General features: G+C 38.4%; 2 protein-coding genes and 1 long non-coding RNA gene across 6 annotated transcripts in view; 1 reads left to right on the top strand and 2 right to left on the bottom strand.

The window, feature by feature from the left end:
- Positions 1-625: 625 nt before the first annotated feature.
- slc15a1b (solute carrier family 15 member 1b) lies at positions 626-9,386 on the bottom strand. Its single transcript, XM_061032188.1, has 23 exons — positions 9,291-9,386; positions 8,986-9,013; positions 8,647-8,731; positions 8,045-8,186; positions 7,796-7,915; positions 7,599-7,698; positions 7,068-7,158; positions 6,897-6,980; positions 6,402-6,484; positions 6,178-6,264; positions 6,001-6,090; positions 5,836-5,880; positions 5,708-5,740; positions 5,511-5,599; positions 5,116-5,197; positions 4,914-5,030; positions 4,658-4,795; positions 3,271-3,317; positions 2,998-3,105; positions 2,790-2,904; positions 2,554-2,691; positions 2,323-2,430; positions 626-1,511 (listed from the first exon to the last, which is right to left on the bottom strand). The coding sequence occupies exons 1-23, from the start codon at positions 9,302-9,304 to the stop codon at positions 1,260-1,262; spliced, it is 2,196 nt and encodes a 731-aa protein (XP_060888171.1). The 5' UTR covers positions 9,305-9,386; the 3' UTR covers positions 626-1,259.
- Positions 8,875-9,354, top strand: LOC132959294 (uncharacterized). Its single transcript, XR_009666962.1, has 2 exons — positions 8,875-9,013; positions 9,291-9,354. It is a non-coding gene; the product is annotated as an uncharacterized LOC132959294 (long non-coding RNA).
- Positions 9,387-12,652: 3,266 nt separating the features above from the next.
- The window catches only part of dock9b (dedicator of cytokinesis 9b), a 50,520-nt gene continuing 39,697 nt past the window's right edge, over positions 12,653-23,475 (bottom strand). For 2 of the 4 annotated variants that reach the window (XM_061032178.1, XM_061032177.1), the window contains exons 36-52: positions 23,106-23,153; positions 22,517-22,584; positions 21,950-22,065; positions 21,724-21,861; positions 21,432-21,614; positions 21,189-21,302; positions 20,767-20,982; positions 20,606-20,663; positions 19,767-19,873; positions 18,828-18,950; positions 18,229-18,342; positions 17,049-17,195; positions 16,461-16,671; positions 15,876-16,066; positions 15,677-15,777; positions 14,746-14,884; positions 12,653-13,739 (exon numbers count right to left, since the gene is read on the bottom strand). In XM_061032178.1, coding sequence (XP_060888161.1) covers positions 13,623-13,739; positions 14,746-14,884; positions 15,677-15,777; positions 15,876-16,066; positions 16,461-16,671; positions 17,049-17,195; positions 18,229-18,342; positions 18,828-18,950; positions 19,767-19,873; positions 20,606-20,663; positions 20,767-20,982; positions 21,189-21,302; positions 21,432-21,614; positions 21,724-21,861; positions 21,950-22,065; positions 22,517-22,584; positions 23,106-23,153 — 2,191 coding nt within the window. In that variant the 3' untranslated portion in view covers positions 12,653-13,622. Of the gene's footprint in view, positions 13,740-14,745; positions 14,885-15,676; positions 15,778-15,875; positions 16,067-16,460; positions 16,672-17,048; positions 17,196-18,228; positions 18,343-18,827; positions 18,951-19,766; positions 19,874-20,605; positions 20,664-20,766; positions 20,983-21,188; positions 21,303-21,431; positions 21,615-21,723; positions 21,862-21,949; positions 22,066-22,516; positions 22,654-23,105; positions 23,154-23,475 lie in introns of all 4 variants that reach the window. The other 2 variants (XM_061032176.1, XM_061032175.1) reach the window with 1 other exon arrangement.

Here is a 23,475-nt window from a genome sequence, read left to right as displayed (position 1 = left end):
TTGTGGCTTTCTTCATCCCTAGCTAAATTTTGAGCATAGAGGCATTTTATCAAGTGTTAGCAGCCTAACATGGTTACATTGTGGGGCGTTCAAGGAATTTTTCAAATAATCAAACTCTATTTTGATGACTTTTTATGCACTACAGGCGCCTTATTTCATTTACAATCTAAGATATGACATTTTGATGCATAGCTATTATCATGAACAAACAAGTGAAGTGCATTCATGCAAACATTACTGCAATATTACTTCAATTATACACCTTTTGATATACAGTTAATGCAGTGAATGTGTGCGCTGTTTACCTCTCACGCTGCTGCTGTTGTTCTCCCTCTCTCTTTCTTTTAATCATCTGCTGCTGTCTCTCTCTCTCCTCTCTATTTATTATCAGCAGTCGTGTATCTGTCTGAATGGATCACATAAAAGCATGCTGTTTGATCACTCAAATATTGGTTCACTAATCAAACAGCTACACCTACTATAATGATGAAGAGGAACGTAGAGCTCTTAAATTGTGAAGCACATCCCTTGAATATTTGGTTTTTGTCTGGCCTCATCTTTGTGTAAACAAATAATAATAAAAAATTCAATAAATCTGTGGCAGTATAAATGTGAAAGGATGGAGCACCTTACCAGTAGCTTTAATGTAGACAATAATCTTTGAGTTCAAAATGAAATTGAATATGAAACATAATTCAACATTTTCTTATTAAACAGGCAGTCTACAAGGCTAGATTGAACCTGATGCAGATAGCAACAATGTGTTTATATAAAACAGTGACAAAATATAACAGTAAGTACAACACTGTGATTGGAAGAAAATACAAAGGTGTTCTTTGTACGTGTACTCCAGTACATACGCTTATGAAACAAAAATTACACAGAGAAGTTGCTACACAGTGCAAAATAATTCATTGTAAAAACAAATGTACAACAGCGAAAGCTCAAATTATTAACCAATAAGGACCCTGGGATTTTATTTATATATATATTATCTTGTGTTTTAAATATCCCTGCAGAGATCTTTCACTAACACTGTCCATCAAGAGTTTAATCATCGAAGCCCTTTTTTCTGTGTTCTTCAAACTTCAGAACCTTTTCCTTCAGGTCATCAATTCATTCTGAACCCTTTTGTCCAGCTTTGCACCAGACTTCCTTCACAAAATGACCAAATAAACTTGAATGCAGGTGCACTCTAAGACACAGAACCAAGCCGTATTCATATAGCAAAGAGGGTTAGCCTTAGAGAAAAGGTCCCTTTACATCCTGGACTGTACGCCTTTCTCCTCATTGTGGCTGGTGTAAGAGCTCTTCCTGTCCGAGTTGCTGTTTCCATCTGAGTCCTTCCTCCCCATCTCCAAACTCTTCTTCTTCTCTTTGTCTTTGGGATCAAAATGGGCAAACTGGGCCTCTATTTTGGCTGGGTCGGTGTAGGTGTAGAAATAGGCCATGAAGGCAAAGATGAAGACAACTAGCAGCAGCAGAGAGGCGAAGAGGATGTACTCGGCCCACTAGAGAAAAGTAATGACAACACTCAACACATTAAACTGGAGCTAAACTAAAGGGAATAGATCTGCTCTTAAATCTGTCTATTTAGTATGAAGCTGTAGCTAAGAGAGTTGACTTAGAGCTGGCTGGCTGTGTCCAAAGGTAAAAGGGAAATACCAGCATTTTTAAAGCTTAAAATTGACACATTTAATTGCATTACATCATCAATACAGACGTATTAGAGTAAGAAAAAATCCCCTTCCACTCTATTTTTAGCCTTCTTTAAAACTAGGCGAGCTTTCCCCGTCTTTTGTTTATGCTAATATTAGTTATCTTTCCGTTTCTCTAATTTGATAGATCTCAGACAGTAGAGTATGGTTTCAATCTTTTTTCATATCAAACTCCTACGAATGCAATGCTTTACTCTTAATGAAGTGGTTTTATTTTGTGTCATTGTTAGTGTTATCAAAATAATACCTCCATCAATGCTAGTCTGAGTTTATTTTGTCACTTAACAATGTTTTTTATTCCATATAAAGAAGAAACCTGAGAGAGATGTTCCTTCCTTAAATTTAAGACATTTTAAAATGAAAGAAGAAAGAACTTGAAAAGATATATCAGCACAAAATGAATTCTCTGTTTTTTGGTCATATATTCTTATTGGTGAATATGTTTTCAGTCTTTAAGTGGACCTAACACATTCAACTTTTTTTTGACAAAACCTGTGTAATTATGCTATAAAAAAATGTAGCAGTATTCATAGTAGACATTTGTATCTTTTCAAGGTCAGGGAGATCAAATGTGTCTTCAAACAGTTAAATCAAATCCACCCACCTGATCTGGGAGCGTTGCAGCCTCAGCGACAATTAGCACAATGATGTTACCTACGGCAACAGTCAACAGCCAACCAGCCTGCAGCACAGACTTCATGTTGCTGGGTGCCTGCCGAGAAAAAAAGAGATTTAAATTCATGCTTCATGGCAGTCAATCTGCCTCTATTTTGTGTCTCTTTTGTTACTTTTATTTGTATTTTCAGCTGCCTATGCACAAGATAGCACCCTCTACCTGTGAGTAAGAGAACTCCAGGCCGGTGACGGAGAAGACCACCTCTCCTGCAGTGATGAGGAAATATTGAGGAATCTGCCAGGCCATGTGGATGGAGTTAGGTTTGATGTCTACCGCTGTGTTGATGCTCTTTTCACACTACATGACAAAGACAAGTACGAGGATGTGCAGCCTCAGTCAAAAAATAATAAATTCAAGCAGCAATGCTGTGACTTCAAAATGTTTCATTTAGTTACATTTGTTCCAAATTTGAAAGTAGACGGGATGAGCAAGGTGTATGAGCTCCCGAAGCCCAGTGTCAGACTGTAGTCACACTGATTTCCAGCATTATCCCTGATGTGGAACTTTGCTCTGACATAACAAGACAAAATAGGTTAGAAGAATAAAAAAATCTACAATATATATAGTATGTTTGTGAGATATGTCATGAAATATCTGTCTTACTCTCCATGTGGTACATTAACATATGTTGACATGCTGTTTCTGACAGTGTTCCCAAATTCCAGGGTCCCTGTGGTTATGTTCAGAGGTGAGCTATAACCATTGAAAAACCTGTGGAATAAGACACAAACAATAAGAAACCTTTCAGCGGCATATATGCAGTATGATTTGAAACATTCACCCTTTTACAAATCAGAAGACGATGACACAGTCTTGCATAATTTAAATTTTTCCACAAACTTGTTTCTATAAGCTTTATAACATTTTGACACTTGCCTCACAGCATTAGCTCCCTGTTCCGGTTTTGCTGTGATGTCTGTGAACTGGAGAAAGAAAGAAACTTTAAGATACATTTGACACAATTAATTAAAACAAAACATACAATGTCAAATATTTAAAATCCAACTTATGATACACACTACTCATCCTATTTTAAAAAGTTTTTATTTGGGCCTTTTTGTTAGGTAGGGCAGCTGAAGAGAGACAGGTAATGTTGGGAGGAGAACCTTTAGCTAAATAATAATCCTGCTTTAATATATGGATTCAGATCTAGCTTTAGGTTTCATAAAACACTATTGGACTCTAGCTGTAGAACATAAAAACCTCACTTGGACATGCCCCCTTTCACCACATGTGTCTTTACCTTTAGATATCACATGTGTCTTTACGTATCACATGTGTCTTTACTTCTAGATGTCACATGTGTCTTTACTTCTAGATGTCACATGTGTCTTTACTTCTAGATATCACATGTGTCTTTACGTATCACATGTGTCTTTACTTCTAGATATCACATGTGTCTTTACTTCTAGATATCACATGTGTCTTTACGTATCACATGTGTCTTTACTTCTAGATATCACATGTGTCTTTACTTCTAGATATCACATGTGTCTTTACGTATCACATGTGTCTTTACTTCTAGATATCACATGTGTCTTTACGTATCACATGTGTCTTTACTTCTAGATGTCACATGTGTCTTTACTTCTAGATATCACATGTGTCTTTACTTCTAGATGTCACATGTGTCTTTACTTCTAGATATCACATGTGTCTTTACTTCTAGATATCACATGTGTCTTTACGTATCACATGTGTCTTTACTTCTAGATATCACATGTGTCTTTACTTCTAGATATCACATGTGTCTTTACTTCTAGATATCACATGTGTCTTTACTTCTAGATATCACATGTGTCTTTACGTATCACATGTGTCTTTACTTCTAGATATCACATGTGTCTTTACGTATCACATGTGTCTTTACTTCTAGATATCACATGTGTCTTTACTTCTAGATATCACATGTGTCTTTACGTATCACATGTGTCTTTACTTCTAGATATCACATGTGTCTTTACTTCTAGATGTCACATGTGTCTTTACTTCTAGATATCACATGTGTCTTTACGTATCACATGTGTCTTTACTTCTAGATATCACATGTGTCTTTACTTCTAGATGTCACATGTGTCTTTACGTATCACATGTGTCTTTACTTCTAGATATCACGTGTCTTTACGTATCACATGTGTCTTTACTTCTAGATATCACATGTGTCTTTACGTATCACATGTGTCTTTACTTCTAGATGTCACATGTGTCTTTACTTCTAGATGTCACATGTGTCTTTACTTCTAGATATCACATGTGCCTTTACCTCTAGATATGTGGGTATGGTTCCATTCTGAATGATGACGAGGGTATTTCTACTTTCATACTTTAAAATGACTGGGTAAACATTGCCACCAAGATCCAGTGCAAATCCTCCGTTAAATGACATGTAATCCTCTTCGGCCTGTAAAATAGAGAAAGTCAACAATTCATATATCCTCCAAACCGTTAGACCGACATACTTCACATACATTTGGTTAGTTAGTGTCTCTGTGTACGGGGTCTTATATTGACGTCAATACCGTGAAAGGCTGCAAGCTAAACTTCAGTCCTCCAGCTGAGCCATCCAGCTGTCTGTTCAGCATGTTGATGATCTTTGCCTGGACTCCAGTGCCTGATGGGAACTGTGGCAGGGTTTGCTGGAAAATAAATTAAGATATGAGTCGGAGAATTGGGCTTAACAAGCTGTCCCATTGTAAGTTTTTTTATGTTAGTTACACTCACGTCAATCTGTAGCTGGACGAGGGCAGCAGCGATGAAGGCAAGAGCAGCAAGGAACATCCCCACAGTCATTCTCTTTAAAGGACTGCAGGATAAAGACACACACAGATTGATGTTAAAGGGAAACAATGTTTTTGTTCAACAATAAACTGTTTTACAATTTTAAAGTTGTTATCAAAAATCCTTTTCACATTTAGTCTGCAACTGCAGAATTTTCCCTGTATTTGGGGATCATTGCTGATTTATAAAATAAAGTCAGAGTAAAGCAGCTGTTTGATATAGTTGTAAAAGTGACAAATAAAAGACAAAAACTCATAGAAAGTCCTCATACACCAAAGGGTTAAACAAATGTAAGATTTTTCATGACACAGGAATTAAACAAACAACCCTAAACTTACGTGAAGTTTAATTTGCACTTGGAAATCAGCGGGTAGATAATACTGTCCATTATTGGCACCAAAGCCAGGATCAAGATTGGGTTCACAGTCTGGTTGGGAAGAAGGTGAGTCACTCTTTTAAAGTATTTCCTATAGGTTCAAGTCAACAGCTTCACACACAACACAACAGAGTCGAGTGTAAACACAATGTGTCTTACCTGCATCTGATCAGGCTGAATAGTGAGAAGTCCCTGTTGAAGAAAAAGGATAGTGACAGTCAGAGTCGTAGTTTCTTTTAATTGCACTCATAGGGTGTCACATCGCAAAAATACTAAAAAATACTTACAAAGTCGCCATCCATGGTGGTCGCCTGGAGGGTCCACCTTGACCCCTGTGGAGTAGACATAACTCTTCTTTAGAATGTCTTTAGTCTGGCTTATTATCTATATCTTTTTCTACTGAAATTTGCCAGTGAAATACAGAAAGCACAAAGAAGAAAATGGGTAACTACCTGCTGGTCAAAGAGAGCCCAGAACATGGGCAGAGGGATGTAGAGGAAAAGCACTTTCACCACCATCTTCACCTGAGCAATCAGGAGTTTCTGGAACCAAACAAAGAAAAGCATTGTCATTTTCAGTAAATATAATTTTCATATTTGCATGGATTTGCATTTTTTGCTGAACCTTACATCATATTTCTCATCAGCCCAGTCCATCCAGTGGGTTCTCTTGGGGTACTGAGAAGAACGATGCCTGAAGCGGTTCTTAATAGCAAACTACGGATAGCAAAAAAAGGACATATCCATGTGAATCTTCCCTCATATGTTAATTATTAGTGACTTAATTGTCAGTTTAAGCTCAGGGATTGTTTCTTCCATTTCAAAGGAAGTAAATCCTTTTTGAAGCCACTTACCCCGATGCATTTGCAGACCTTCACCATGATGTTTCCTTGAGGGGCGGTCTTATTGTACATGCCGCTTCCAACAATGAACACAACTGCAGACACAAAAACACACCAGATAAATTGTAGATTAACATTTGACCACCTGTCACAACTATAACAACAATACAACAACAACTGGTCAGAAATAAAGGAGGTCATTAAATAATTTTACAACTTTCATTATATTTGTTTTGATGAAGGTAATAAAGGGTTAATGAGTGGAAACAAAAAGCTGTCTGTACAAAAGCCTTATTTCTTATCTATGACATTAAATTAATAAAATGGGTTTAAATGGAGACTCTGGCTATTAAACATTGTGTTATCTTTAAGTTGGGGAGATTCAAAAGAGACATTTTTCCAGTTTTCTGGAAAAATCTGTTTAGCATCTCTTTCAAATATCGGAAACCATTTCTAAAACTTAATAACACTTAATTTTATATTAGGATCTTAAAACCTTGTTCTTACTCAGTGCGACCACCATGAGAGCAGCAGGGACACCAAAGGCCAGTGGGTAGCACTTCTGCTGAGTGTGAATGCCACATTCCTGAGCTGGAAACCACAGATACACACACATATTTATAGTTAAATACATGCATTTTTTGTGTTTTTTGTTATGTATCATTGGCCTGAGCGTACCTCTGAGGATGGGAGTGATGATGGTGGACAGCAGACTGCCAGCGTTGATGGACAGGTAGAAGATGGAGAAGAAGGTGCTTCTCTGCTTCTCCTATACGACACAGAAAGATACAAATTCAACATTTTTTTCAGTATTAATATGCATGAATTATCCAAACTCTTATGTAAAATCCCATAAAGCTGCATTAATATCAAAGTGTAATCTTTGTCTACCCTTGAACTGTGTAATAAAGTGACCAAGACACATCATGTACCCTTTGGTTATAAGTTAATAAACAGCTAGCAGCAATGTAACAGAGATACAAGAAGTGCTGATGGGACTCTACTGATAGCTCTTGTTAATTGCTGTGTATTTGTGTGTGCATGTGTGCACACGTGTGTCGTTGATGTGTTGTAAGCATATATGTATGAACATAAGACGTCATCATTATGAGTAAACCTTCTTGTTATTATGAGACAAGCTTTTCTGCAATATTGTCTGCTCTCAAAGGTGAATACAACATGAGTTTGTGTTCTTGAGAAACTTCTAACCTGATGATCTTGAAACTGGTCTCCTCCAAAAGCAGCCACGCAGGGTTTGATGCCTCCTGTTCCCAGGGCGATCAGGATCAAACCCACCATGGACAGAGCTCTGGGTTTCAAACGTATCACAGACACAGAGTTAATACATCTGAATCTGTATTCCTGTTGTAATTTTTGTCACACCAATCCAAGCGTGCTTAACTCACACATGGAAGGTCATGTTGTCGGGGGTGCCGTCCTTGTTTGTATCTGTGATGTCATGGATAGCACTTATAGCCATGACTATCTGTCCCAGCGTGTAAACGATGGACAGGTAAACAATAGTCCTGGGCAGAGGGAGGAGAAGGAGAAGTAGGAAGGAGCAAAGAGTTTAAAAAAAGAGAACACCAGGCATTTCTATATGCAAGAATGAATTTTTTGTAGCAGGTAAAAGATAAGAAAGAATTGAAACTTACTTGAACTTGCCGAGCCATGAATCAGCAATAACGGCCCCCAGGATAGGTGTCAGGTAGCACAAAGCCACAAAGGTGTGGTAGATGGTGGTGGCAAAGTCATCGTCCCACTTCAAGAAGTATTTGAAGTACAGCACTAGCACGGCTGTAGACGGAGAGTAAGAATGAAAGGTTTATAGGTCTTTTTATCTATGGAAAAAGGCTCAATACAATAATATTTAAAGGTAATATACTTCAGAGCAGTTTTCAGTTATCAATACTTTACTTAAGAATTCCTATTAACTCTACGATATGGTGCAAATCCATTTTTTCTCATGCTTTAATCTGTCCAATCCCTAAAGTGGTTAGAGGCTCACAGGTGCCACTTTTCTGTAGTTCCTGTTGGATACTTTAAGGACGTTTTGCAAGAGATACTTAACTTATATATTAAATAAAAGCTTCAAATGCAGGACTTTAGTTTTTGGTCATTTTACTGCATTAATTTTACTGATTGAATAATTTGAGTGTAAAATCTGAACTCACTATAGCTGTGAAATACTTGTAGTGTAGAGTAGTGCAAGTAAAGAGTCACATTACTGCATCAGAAGCAAAATAAATCTCCTCACCTCGCATGCCATAGTAGGAGAATCGCTCGCAGAATTCATTGACCACGATGAAAAAGATGCTTATTGGATAGCCACAGACTGTGGCCTGTTGGGATGAGAGATGAATCTTGAGTCATAAGATGTATCACTCACCGTACCACTTTGATTTAGAAGTATACAACTAGATGCAAAAGCCTTCATTTATTAAAGTGTGAGAGTGGTGTTGGTGAATAGTTTTTCCTCTTACAATTCTGGGTGTCAGAGCAGTAAACAATATTTATCTTCATTCATAACATGACATAATAACTGCATATGTTCACATACTAACTCTACAGACAGTAGAACAACAGTTGGACTTACACTTTTTTGCTTGGGCTTTTTTCCCTCTGTGTCTGAAAAAGATCACACCTTCATTATGTAAACTTTTATTTTGAACTCAAAATAAAAAGTGAAATGACAGATAAATATTGTTGAACGTGACGGACAGATCAAATGCAGTTGGTCAAACATGGTTGAATTACAGTATTATCAGCAAGATTAAAATAATAATTAAAAAAAAAAAAAAAAGAGTATAAGAATAATTTCCTCAAATATGCACGAAACAAATCAAAGAAGGTAAAGATGGGTTCCTGAGCGTCCATGTCTCAGGGTCGGACCCAGACCAGGACTCACCTGCCATGGCTGCTGTCAACTTCAGGTCCCTTTTCCAACTGAATCCTTCAACAACAAGACATAGAAAGATAAGTGAGCCCTGTCCAAATCCACAAGACAAACACAGAGTCAAGGTCTCACCAGCCTCTTAAGTAGTCACCCATAAACCCTTGTGTGACGCCCACTGATGCTGGACTGTGGATCTCACACTCTGTGAACATCTTTTCTGGTGACTCTCAACGTGTATGTCACCATTACCCCCCCCCCCCCCCCCCCACCCCCCACCCCCCCACCCCCCACAAGTGAGCACGTGTGTGTGTCAATAATTACTTTATGACTCAGGGAACTCAGGCACAATGACTTGGTCCACCCTTCCAGATAAAAAGAAGTTGTCAGGTTAGCTGATAAAGTTTATATCTATCATGTGTTTCTCACTGCTTTGGACACAAGTTTCAGTATTGCTATAAGTGTAGATGTACTATAGACACTGTAAATGCTTCCATAAAATGCATACAGTGCGAACCTTCAGGACCTTTAAACCCCATCGTGGCAGACACTAATGATTCTGGTTCTGCTCAAGGTTTCTGTCTGTTAAAATGGATTCTGGGGGCGCCATTAACCTAGTGGTTAGTGTGTGTGTCCCATTTACCGAGGCTGTGGTCCTCTAGGCATGCGGCCCAGGTTTGAATCCAACCTGTGGTTCCTTTTCATGCATGTCATTTCCCACTCTCTCTCTCTCCCCAATTTCTGACTCTATTCATTGTCCAATTGATTTTGATTTATCACTTTTGTTATGATTTGTTATGATTTTGCGCTGTATAGATAACATTCTGATGGATTGATTAATTGATAGAGTACATTTATAAGTGCTAAGTTACATTGGTAGATAAAGTTATTTGAATAAAGCTAGTGGTTACAAGTTTAGTTAGTAGTTAAAAGTTTTCCATATATTGATGCAGCAGGTGGCTGTATACCAATGAGTCTGGTTCTGCTCGAGGTTTCTGCCGGTTAAAAGAAGACTTTCATTGCCATGGTTGCCAAGTGGATTATTGTTGGATCTGTACAAATTACAAAACAAAGTGTACAGCTTAGATCTGCTCTTTGTGTACGTTGTCCTGAGAACGTTAATGGTTTGGCTCCATTTAAGTAAAAAATCTATTTTATTGATTCGAAAAATCGATTGATTGAGCCTTTTCTAAATATAATTACAAAGGAAACTCGTGTATGTTCCTCTGTATTATAAAAAATGAGTCAGAGCTAACCAACGTGTGCTCTCAAAACCATGATGATGATCGTTAACCCAAATAGACCACTAGACCGGTTGTGGAGGAAATTATTCTAGATCGTGCTGTCCTTGACAATGAAGCTTAGTTTTTTAATGTCATGGTGATAATGATTGAAATGGGATAGAATATCAAATTTAGATAGATAATGTATCATGATTCATATTCACTGGTACACGATTGTTGATCATTGAGTGATGTGTCATTACAGTCTTATTATATAGCAGTAATACATTGTAATAAATCCACTGTGGGTCAAAGGTAGTCAGGTGTTTATTTGCTTAGCTCTATAATTGGAAGGTAATACTAATACATTAGAGGCACACATTTATATGATGGTAACAGCAGCCACTTAATAACAAAAACACAAGAGATATAAAAAGGTCAAATGTACAGTAGAATCATTTTTGAAACTTTTGTATTTGACGACATAAAGACAAAAACAAACGCATAGCAGGACTCACGCCAGACACATGATGTTTAGCAGCCCGAACCTCTGAAACAATGCCACAGAGGGGGTGATTGTCCCGTAACCCATCAGCAACACAACAGGATGTGTGAACGTTTGTGTGTGTGTGTGTGTGTGTGTGTGTGTGTGTGTGTGTGTGTGTGTGTGTGTGTGTGTGTGTGTGTGTGTGTGTGTGTGTGTGTGTGTGTGTGTGTAGATGAGAGGTGGGAGGTGATTGGAGGTGGGATTAGCTGGTCTTTTACATGATTTTACAGGAGTCAGCACCCCAATTTCACTCATCTCTCTGGTTCCTCTTCAATGGCTGTACAGCTTGATACCTCACATATAAACAATAGCTTATTTTTAACTGATAACGCAATGACAATAGCCGCTGACTATAACTATCATGTTTCCCCTGAATTTATTCAAAGTGCATTTTAAAGCAATGTACTACTCAAACATGGAACCTATTTCTTTACATATCAAAGAACTGGGATTGCCCCAGTAACCTAAAGTTCTCCTTCAAACATTCGTCTGGTATCTCACTATGGCGTATCTCACTCATTGTATCAGAGAACCAGGGTTACCTTGGTAACCTAAAGTAATTTTCGTTGGTTCAAAATGGTAAGTCAGTATTCAAAGAAAAATGTATCACTTAATATATCTTTTAACTCTCTACAATATACAAACCATGAACAAGTGCACACGAGACAAGTGTAAACAATATATTTGTTTTTTTACTGATTATATTTTGCAACATTTTGTCAGTAAAGTGCATCCTTAGTGTTGAACCCCTTTTGTATCTAAAAGTAACTGTCAAATAATCCTGTATCATCCTTATGAAGAATTAGTACATCATAAATTACATGAGACAGTACAAGGTAAATGTGGACCAAGTCAAACTGTCAATAACCAGAATTTAGAGATGTTTTCTTTTTTACTTACCCATTGTAACATGCAGTCAGACCAGACATAATGAATCCTTAGCATGTAACAGGACTTCCTTATCTGTGCTGTGTATTCAAAACGTTTCACAGGCAGTTGGTTCTCTGTAGCTCCTGCTTCACAGATAAGAGACAGCTTTGAATTGTGTCTGAAACAAAACAGGAAGCCTACAGGATGACAATGTGTTAACGCACTGAAGATACTTTTTTAAAACCAACACAATAAATTAAATGCATTGACAGTTCTTGTTATGTGTTCAAACTAAATCTTTGTGTGGTGATATTTTACCCTCAAGCCTCACCTGCAATATGTGTTCACTGTTTAGCAAATGTAAACACGCTAACACAGTAGCACAGTGGACATGGGAAACATTACCTGCCAAATAGCAACAAGCATTTTCTTTGTAAACTGAAATTAGTTCAATGCACTGTTGTATATGTAAAGCCTCACTGGCTCGCTGGCATGGATGTAAACTCTTTAAAGCCTAACAACTTCAGCTGAAATCAAACAAAGCAGAAAACATTTTAAAGCAGCAACAACAGTAACAGCAGGACTGTGACAAACAAATTAACCAATACCTAATGACATTGAGTTTAACAACAGTTCTGCTAAGTCATCACTCGATGAGATATAAGCATTATGAAATCATTTTCTAAACAGTTTTGGATTGTGACATACAAAAGCAAGGCATGGAAAGATGTATTATAACAGTTTCTTCTTTTATTTATGTCTTAAACATATTTACATGAGCAGAATTACATAAAAACTTTTGCATTTTACCACACAGATAATAAAATGCATCTACATGACAGACAACGAAAAAAGGGGGTAGATTAAAAATAGTTGCACCCTTGTCTTGCATTGCACAGCATGTCTTCTAATGTCTTTGGCAAGAGTGGTTTTCTGTGCAGTAGGTTGCCTTGATAACAATAGAAAATATTGCACACTTTTCTTTACAGAAAATAGGTTGAAACATCGTGGTTCACTTGGCTTTAGACTGATTCTTTACACGTCCATTTGCCTAAAATAGAGAGAATAAGTCTTTTGAATGTCCAAAGTCACATACAAATCCACTCCAATGCATCTGCTGTAACAGCGCCTCAATGGAAAAGTATAACAAAAATACTGCGCATTAGCAAAAGGATGTATGTATGCTTTCAATGGTCGCTTTTTGATTTGTTGCGTTGAAAAAAGTTGTTGAACTCTTACAAACACTGTATAATAATGGGAGCCCTGCAGATAGAAAACAGATAAGATGTAGACCTGGGTCAGATGTGAGTCCCTCATGTTTGTTTGCGACATCCCCTCGGTGGAGCTCTGTTGAAAGTCACAGTATTGGATACACACTTGCTGTGTCATCAAATTAACCCTAACTAACACGCTATTTAAAAAGTATACAAAAAAGATAAAGGACCCAAATCTTGCATTAATCCTGTAGAATCACTCATTTTCAAAGTGTGTTAGTTGACTATGGTCTCCATAGGAAACAAGATAGATGAGCACAATGCCTAATGATAACATGTACTGAGAAAGATGACAAAATAACAACAAATGATTTCTTCAGGTTGTGTTAAGGTACTTTAAATGTGTTATATTCCTATTGACTGTCAGGCTGTTAAATCAGTAACTTAGTGGTGAGAAAGGCATGAGTCTGGTGTGAAACCTCTGGATCAGAGAATGGTGGTGGAGCCTTGTGTATTGGCACTGGTTGGTGTGCCACTGATGGCGTTGAAGATGCCCATTGAGTCTGACAGCGCGCTCCTCGTGCCGTCATCCACTGGGTTAATCTGGAGGAAATAAAGGTTAAGAGGAAGATAAGAAATTAATTTTTAAATCCTGTTTAAACACTTACATGCATATTCATTTTAGATCATCCTATGAGGGGTTCACCGGGTGTTATTTTTATGCTGAGGGAATTGTGGTCTACGTTTTGGTGACATCTGTACAGATTTTCTTTTTTTGAATTTCGTCATCTCAGATTTTACTGCATTGATCAAGTAATTAAATTAATTACAATGTGTGCACCTTTTTGGAGGGTAAAACATCAAATCTCCGAATTCAGCCTTGTTTCAACCAACTACTAATCACTTATGGAAAAGCTGTGTCCTCCAACAAACCTGGCAAAACAGCTATGGCTCCTTTAATGACAATTTTATTCTGATATACAGTCAGACTAACATCTGATTTATATCAGAATTCAACATCAGCTGGTTCAAATAAATATTCAATGAATGATCATTTTGAAAATTCTGCAGCCATAAAGCTTGTATCTGTGTGCAGCTACTTATTTAGACACTTCAATGTTTTTTTCTAGGTATAGGATGAGTCTAAAAAATATCACAAATAGAGCATAGCACTTTAGTTTTATATGCATGAAATAAAACAATCTCTACATCTAGATCATTTTCAACTTCCCTTCATCTACCTAAGTGGAGAACAACACTACTGTTACTTCATCAAATAACCAAAGCAACTTTACCATCCAATCTGCTCAGGCCAGCACAAATAGAAGAGACAGGAGACATGGTTAGTAAAAAGGCAGAAGATTGCATTAGTGGACAACTATTATAACATACTATTTGAAACCATAGACTGTATAAAACATGGACAGAGTCTAATTGACATTATCCATCGGTTTCTGAAGAGGCTGAAAAAGCACAAAGATCACCATATTGGAAATGCTGTCACCATCAAGTTTCTGGCTTATTAAGGAGCGGGTAAAAGTAACTTATCATACTTTTCTGTAGCTGATGTTTGACTGACCGTGTCCATTGCAGGGTTTGATGTTTCTACCTGTTCATGCATGATGTTTGACAGCTCCCTGGCCAGGTCCCTGTAGCTTGCCTTCATCTCATCATGATACTCCTGCTGGTCCTCTTTGATCAGCCGCTCGTTCACTCCCAGCCCCTGACCACAGGCGTCCACAAACTGCCTGTGGAGAGACGCAACTGAATTTCAGAACCTTTTCACTTGAAGCAACATGCAGAGTATGGAGAGTGAACAGTTAGTCATATTTTCATTGAGAATTTCTAGTGATGTTATTAGGAAGAGAAGAATGTTATCATCCTACAAACACAGACTCACAGACCAGACAGTCAGAGAAGCGGATGGAGGAAATCCAACAGTAACTTCTTCCTATGTGCAGTTAAACTGATTACTGAGGACATTTTGGCCTGAAGAAAGGAATTCCAGCTTACATACAACCTTAACTCATAGTTCTCTGCTAAGTTCTTAGGTACACATACTCAACAGTAACAACTACTTGAGGCACTCAGGCCCCGTCAGGAACTAGACCCCTATCTTCTATGAACATAATCATAGAGCAATGTGCATTTCTATTGGCTGTTTCTTTCAATGTTTGCATAATTAAAACTTTAATTAAATTAAAAATTTAGCTTTTTTAAGCTTTGCTAAGGCAGAGAGTTGGATGGATCTCTTTGGAAGTTGTCCTACAAATGATGGCTGTACAACCATTGCTGAAAATGTCCAAATAAAGTATAAAAAAACTTCAGTTAAACTGCGAGTTGTGAACTACCTGGTGGTCCAACATATTCTCCATCACGCCATGAACCTCTAGTACATACTTTACTATGTATTGGTAAAATGTAGTTCCTATTTTCGTTATTTTGAATGAAGATGTGCATGTCACTTCAAAGGTGCAGAGAGGGGAGAAAGTTAATTTTGTATTTTTATAAATACAAATGTTTCTGTTCTTGACAAGTACCTGAAAACCTCTTTGAGTTGTTTGACCTTGTTGTCCGGATACTTCTTGGCACTGCTGTCATCCAGGAAGGCTCTGGCGTAAGCAAGAGGACCTGCATTGACCTGGAAAAAAATCAAGCAAAATAAATTCCACTTTAAGTCATCATAAAAAATCACATGACATCGCCTTTTGAACAGCAGCATGGCATTATAGTTCGGACCTGAACGCTGATGCTGCCTTGCAGTTTGAGCTGCAGTCGGATCATGTCCACCTCAGAGGCCGAGCACAGGAGGCGCAGCTCGGCCACCTTGGCGCTCATCTCGTCTATGGCCACCTCGATGGGGCTCAGGTCGGTCTGGTGTTGGTACATGACGGCTATACGCTTCTTCACGTAGGGGAAACAGTGGGTGGCTACATGGGGTTAGGGATTGAAGAGTGCATGAATTTCATGCAGTTTCATGGGACAGCATCTACATACATGTGCTAAAACTGATATGCTTAACATCTTTTACTTAGATTCCTTCAGTATAGTTTTTTTCCAGGATTTTAAGAGTTTTTTTAAGAGTTACTGAGCAGGAGAGTGAATCAAATGACTACCAGTCAGTGTGACTATTAAGATCAGATAACACCTGAACTTTTGGATTAAGTGTGCAATGCAGTGGCACCTTGCCTTATCTGACAGGTGTCAGATACTTCAGGTGTTATCAACAAAAACAGGTGGCAACCAGGCAACCATCTGTTCTTAGCTTCCTTACATTGCTGCTGCGATAAGACTTAAAGTACATTTCTTCCCTGAATGACCTACTGGTTAGAATAGTCCTCCGTTTACACTGCTCCTCCACTCCGCCCTGCTTCTTCCCCGACACCGTGAACGGCGTCTCGAACACAAAGCGCCGGATGTTGTGGCTCTTCTCAAAGTCGGTTTTCCTGTCCTCCAACTCCTTGTCGTCGTGGTAGGGAGTGACGTGAGTCACTTGGATGTAGGCGTATTTGGAGTCTAGGTCTTTTGGGTTCACCTGTGGGTGCGCAAGAGAGTCAGGTACCTTATTTTAGCTCAAACATAGAAAACTATAAAATATGTGAGGTCTTAAAAGATACATTTATATATTTCAGTGAGAGGTGGCCGAGTGAGTTGTCCATTTTTTGTAAAGGGACCATGTACACTATTAAACATAAATGTGGCCATTCGATGTATTTTACCAGAGTAAGCTTTAAGATAGTTTGCATCTGCAGTCTTCTCTGATTCTAAAGAGTTGTTGTACGAAGTTGCATTGTAACCGTGAACTCTGCACTACGAACCCTCAACAACATGTTCTCCCAGCACTATTACACAACTGCCATGGCCTACTATTTTTGGTTACTGTGAGATAAACACACACAAAGATGATCCCACCCTGCCGGAGTCCTGAATGATTTTGACGTTCTCCTGGCCGAACTTGTCGGAGTAGAGCTTCAGTAGCCTCTGGGAGATTTCAGACAGCGGAGTGAACTTTGGCTCCTTGTAGATGTATTCCTTTCCATCTTCATCCTCAAAGAAGCCCTTTGAAAGAGAATATAAACATGAATATTAGTTAAACGACTGCAAACGGGTTCTTATCAAACCTCAGCCTATAAAGATAATCACAATTAATGTATAAACTAAATACTACCATGAAAAAGAATGACATGCCACATTTGATTAAGGTACTATGATCTAAAACTTCTGAAAGGACAAACTAACAAACAAGGTCACAAAAATAATAACTTTAGTCTAAATATAAAAAAACATGCTCTATCATGAAACAAAGAGAGTAATAAAACAAAAAAAGAGGGGAAAATAAGAATGATAATATCAAACGTGCAAGTTTCAGCTGATCTCCAGACAAAGGTAATCTATTTTAGGTGATTTTCAATCTTCTATCACTGCTACTCAGTATCTATGGAATAGTACACAAAAGCTCGTTTATAGGGGGGTCAACATAATTAATGCAGGAGTGTTGCTATGCTAATGCAAGCTTCTGCTACTTTGCTCTGGAGGAAAACACAGCAGTAAGTATACAGCTGACACAGATATTAGATTTTTTTTAAACATGCTGCAAAATCAGTATGAAATACTATTTCTACACTTAAGGGATTTTTCTCAGCTGATGTTCAGAAATCAGCCTCTATTGAGCCAAATCTAGAGAACCTACGGCTACATGGTGATGCTAACTTAATGTGAATAACATCAGCCCTAAAACAATATGATGATGATGCAAGCAGGCGGAGCACACCAGGCTAACAGACACGGCTAAACCCCTACACACTTACCGCAGCCTTGGAGGGAGAGGAGAAAAGAAAGAAAGCTTTATTAAAACCAGAAATCAAGTGTAGTTGATGGAATTGAAGGGTTTATGTGTTATTGTGTCTGTGTGACAGATTTCTTTTATTGTTGAGTGGCTGGATAGGAAGACTGCTTTTATGTTCTTATCTCAACTTTCATTTAGTTAGTCTGTATTCAAAAATAGTATCTTATCTTATCACATCTGTGGTTAAGTTGTTATTCCACTTTTTTGTCTTTAGAGTTTTTTTATTTTACAGGAGCTGCCCCTTACCTGTCCAAAGAAGGCCACCCTGAAGTAAGTACCCAGAAGTCTCTTGCCAGTGTGCATCACCTCCATCACCTTCGTATAGGCCCGGTGGAGGGTGTCATACAGGTGTGTCAGTTTCTGTTCCATGAAAATACAAAAATAGCACATTATTTCAAGAGCAGGGAAAAATAAATTAACTTTATTTATTATTTAACATTATTTTCAGTTATTTAAACAACCATCTGGTTAACAAAACACACGCAAAGGGTTAAATGCTCCTTAAACTGCGCTGCAGAGTAAATAGCATCTGACAAGAAACCCTGGAGTGTACTGAAAAATAAAAGAACATTTAATTGGTAACTTTTTATTTGTGAAATGAAAATTATTTTCTTTTTAAAAGTCACTATTGTTTCATTGTCGACCCTTTCTCAATTAATCAAATACATATGTTACATTTTAAAGAAGTGCAAACTCAGTTATTGTTCTTCAAAGCATTGCAAACATGATGCAGACAAGCATCATAGTTTGTGTTTATATAAAAATCGTATGTAGCTGCACGTCTTCTTCTGGCATGTTTCTGTTAACACTATTATCACCACTCCAGCCATCTGATCCCTGTTCACCTCAAAGTCTCTGCGCTGTTCATAGATGGGGATGATGAGCCTGTAGACGTCAGCGATGAGCTCGTAACGCTCCGCCTTCCAGAGTCCATCAGCACACTCCTCCAACAGCTCCATCAGCACCTCCTGAACACCCAGAGAAATACATTTTAACGACATTAAAGTTTCCTCTCCTCATTGCAGTTGTTAAACTGTTGCACAGACAGTCATTTGTGTTTGTATTTATTCATTTAGGAGGCTAAACTGAGCATAATGGTCCTGTAAAGACAGCAGATGTGGGAGGAAATGAGTCCATCATGTCAGCTCCTTTTATTGGGGGAGTCCAGCTCATAAAGAGTAAAGGTTTACAAAGCAGATGGAAGGTACAGTAAAGGGGCTTTTCACTGCCTCCAGAGCTGATGACCAACTCATAAAAGCTTGCACGGCCTAAGGCCATCACTCTCAATTTCAGAGGGTTATCAGTTGGGCAGAAGACCTGATCTAAAGCCTCTGTGTCAACAAGTCACTGCGCCTGCTGCAGTGTACGTTGCTGCAACCCTGACCATGAGCCCTTGTCAGATGACCAAAGACATTCCCACTTGCCAGATCAGTGATTTTCTACAACACATGTACCAAGCCCTGTACAAAGTCTACAATGTGTTCTCTTCACAGAGTTTTCCATATCCAACAGAGATAAGAGCTCTGCGAGACAATCCTGAAGTGACACGTGTTCATGATGATGAGGAAGTTTGACAATGCTTTGTCAACACAATGTTACAGGAAGATTTTCAAGGATATGAATATGGTTTTTGGCATGAAGAAAGTCATTTTGTTACACGTGTTAATGATGAGGAAGTTCTAAAAATATCCTAAATGCTTTGACAGTATTGGCGTGCTGGCAGATATTCAAAGATAGGAATAGGGTGTTAGACATGAAGAAAAGGTTAATACATGAAGTCTGACCTCATTGAAGTGAACGTCTTGCATCCCCACGTCCTCCATCATGGCTGCCTCCTCATCGATGTTGGGAGTGGTCACACGGAAAGCTGAGCAGCCCTGCCTGAACATGCCTGAAGAAAAAACAACAACACAACTAACATTAAATGAGACTTTTTACAAGAAGCATGAAAAACATGAGGCTACTAATAATAGATCATAGCTAAAATAACTTGAATTAAGCATACAGAATTAACTCTTTAAATTTGGGGATTATAATGTGTCAGTATTTTTGGTATCTTAAGAGTGTTTTTCCTTTCCTCATAAAAATTGGATTCAAGGAACTATGTCAACAACAAACTTTGTTATACAACGGATCCCCTCCATAGTCTGAACTCAGTATCCAGTTTGATGTGAGGAAAGATGACGGGGGATCTTATCTTGGGAATGCAGTGTTGGAGCGTTTTTAAAACAGGAACGAACATATGACCCTTGGACAGGTGTTCAGGTGGAACAATAGGTGTTTGTTCTTGTGTGTGTGAGACTTAGGAGAATGTGTTCTAACTTTAAAATAATACAGAACAAAGTAGCTGGAAGAGGCAGGACATATTGTGGATCGTCTCTCACTTGAAAATCATTAGGGTTTCTTTGTTTATAACAATTCATAACAATTCTTATAATTATTGAGAATGGATTCCATAATTATCTTCATAATTATCTTCTGTTGTGTTAACCTTGACAAGTTACATATTTTATGGCCCCCTATAAATTGGCATGATTAAAATGTTGAAATGGAGTTGCAAGTCAGCGGGTATTTACAGTAGAATGACGCATACCAATAAAAAATCTATTTCTCCTGGACTTACCTTTCCTCCACAGATATTCGGCTACCAAAGCGGCAACATGCACATAACACATGACTGCCTGCAGATGAAACACAAACACAGGTTAGCACATAAATGCAATGTTAAAGTATAATGTTTCTTTAAAGACGTTGTTTTCTGCAACTGAGAAGTTTTTTAAGTACCTCTGATAAATCTCCGTTCTTGTTGTGGATCCGAGCCATGCTGTCCAGCCAGGTCTTGCGGAGCTCAGGCGTGCTGGTGTAGGATTTGGCCAAGCTGTACTGAAGGTCTACCAACATCTCCGGATCATTTTCGTGCTCCTTCATCTGCTCCGTGGCCATCAGCACCGTCCTGATGCGCTTCGTTAGGTCCTTTACATCTGATGGAAATGCTGTATGCTGGCAGAGTGCAAGAGAAAGAATGATCCTTTATGGAAAGGTTTAACATAGAAATGATGAGACAAAAATACTAAGAGTCTGACTTCAAACTGGGTGAATACTGTCACCATGACAACAGTTTGTGTGTGATTAAAAAGGGAATTGGAAATTATTATTTTTTTAAATCAGGGGTGTTTTACATAACTGTGAGGCTGAATCCCCCTCACCTTTATGGATTTGTCACTGTTGGCACAGTTGTTAATGATGGAGAGAGACTGCTGGAAACGGGTACCCCCGATGCCGATGACATCAGCAATCAGCTGACTGACAGCAATCACCACCTGAGTGTATAGACAGGAGGAACAAACAAAGACAACATAAGAATATGGTTAGCATACTTGATCACATCAGATCAGATCGGCCATGTGAGCAAACAGTTAAAAAAAAAAAAAAGACTTAAATACACGTACCTGCAGGTGTGTTCGTACGAAAGACCTTCGTCCGGTGTAGTCAAAGTTGCTTTTCATGAGGAAATAAAGAAGATGTGCTGCATCACTACGGATTGAGCTTAGCTTGGAGTTACAGCACTTGAGGATTTCATAACAAAGAGAGGCACACATGTCGGCCCGGCCATCAAAGAAGGTGCAGGGGAACTGGTGAAAGAGAAGAATTGATGCATGACCAATGGAAGTTTTTAAAGATATTTCAAGGGAATAATGATTTAAAAACATAATACAATAGATTTATCATATCCTCTTTCACCTTGTAGATGAATGTCCTGAGTGAGGTGAAGACCTGTTTGAGGGCGGCCTCTGACTGAGGGATCTGCAGGAAGCACAGATGCACCTGGAAAACTTTCTTCATCAGGGGGTTGTGACCCAGATCTGAATTCAGCTGCGTCTAAGGACACATTGAAAACAGAATTTAAGAACCAACCAATAAGTTGTGTGTTGGAAGAAAAACATCAAATAATGTATCAGTTGTATACCTTGAACCCCATGATAAAGATGCTGAGTGTGTCCAGCACAGTCAGACAGACCTCTGTAGAGACATTGGCCTCCAGCAGACACTGGCTGCTCACGTCTGCGTCTGTATGAGAGTACACTGTACAGAAAGCACAAGGTCAATGCAGCAGATATCACTTTATTGGAGCAATAACTTGCAGAGTACATACATTTATAATTATTCTCCTATAATTCTTTTTATGGAAAGAGATAAGCGCTATCATTTTTGCAGTACTCATTTTCTGCTCATAGAGGTCAGTAGAAGACATCAAATACTTATTATAGGCACATTTGCAAGTAATATTCAACTTTTTAACAGAGGTGTAAAACACAAGTTTTTCATTTGAGTCTTTTTATTTGACAAAAATATGAAACATTTGTTCTGATTTGTGCAGAAAGTGGACAGGTTCTATACAGAAGGTAGGTGTAACTCCTGCTATCCCAGTCTTTATGTTATCAAATAATGTGTGTTTTTGACTGAGTTATGACCCTTAGAAGCACTAGTTTGATGTTTTTCCCTATGGAACTCAGGACAGGTGAGGAAGGCTTACTGTTGTTGAAGGTGTGAGCGTTTTCCAGAGTTCCCAGCTGCTGCAGGCGAGCGTGCAGGATCCCCGCCCTGTTACGAGACACAGGCAGGGTCAGAGATTTCCTGTCAGAAGCTACAGGCCCGACAACCTCCTGGCTCCTGTTTGGAGAAGAGAAAGACCATTACGCTAAGATATAGACACAAGATAGAAGAATCAATATGTAGAGATGCATTAAAGGATCAGGTGTACACAGATCAAATTAGAAAATGTCTTAGCAGCAATAGAGACAATAGAAAATAACATAATGTGTTTTTAAAGTTTAAAAAAGGCAGCAACATGCATTTAATGAAGCACAGTCAGACAAAAAGACAGCCATTTCTTACCCATGCAGGAGGGGCCAGGGGGCCGCGATATTTACCACAAAACAACTCTCCAGCACGAGAGAACAAACCAGAAGCAAGGGATTAAAAGAGTCAGTAAAAGATTTGTGTTTGTAAGTCTGTGCAAGGCTGTGAGTCATATTATAGCAGAGGTGATGACCAAAACCATCCAGTTTAAGAATCAGTTTATTAAGTCAAAACAACATAAGTGGCTTAATTGAACTCTTTACCTGACGATGAATCTCTTCCCCATGTATTTAAACTGATGGAGGCAGACTCTGCAGGACAAACACAAGAAGAGAAGCTCGGTCAGATATCAGTACAACACTCAGGTCTTTGAATTCATGAATTCATTCATACTCGTACATTAAAACAAGTTCTATCAATGATAAAGTGTTATTTATTAATGACACTTTCTATCAGGCTGTGTTGACTTCATTTAGCACAATAATTTATATTTAAATGAAATGTATAGATTATTTGGCCTATTTTTGCACCATTTCTCAAATTCTGTATCAAGAGGCAGACAGTTTTTGTCCCCTAAATAGAATAAAATATGATCCATGTTGAATTTTGTGTGTATTTCTACTTTATACTCAT

The sequence above is a fragment of the Labrus mixtus genome, chromosome 24 (assembly GCF_963584025.1).
Source record: "Labrus mixtus chromosome 24, fLabMix1.1, whole genome shotgun sequence".
In the NCBI taxonomy this organism is placed as follows: Eukaryota; Metazoa; Chordata; class Actinopteri; order Labriformes; family Labridae; genus Labrus; species Labrus mixtus.
The sequence above is the reverse complement of the archived record's forward strand: the minus strand, read 5'-3'. Positions and strand labels throughout refer to the sequence as shown.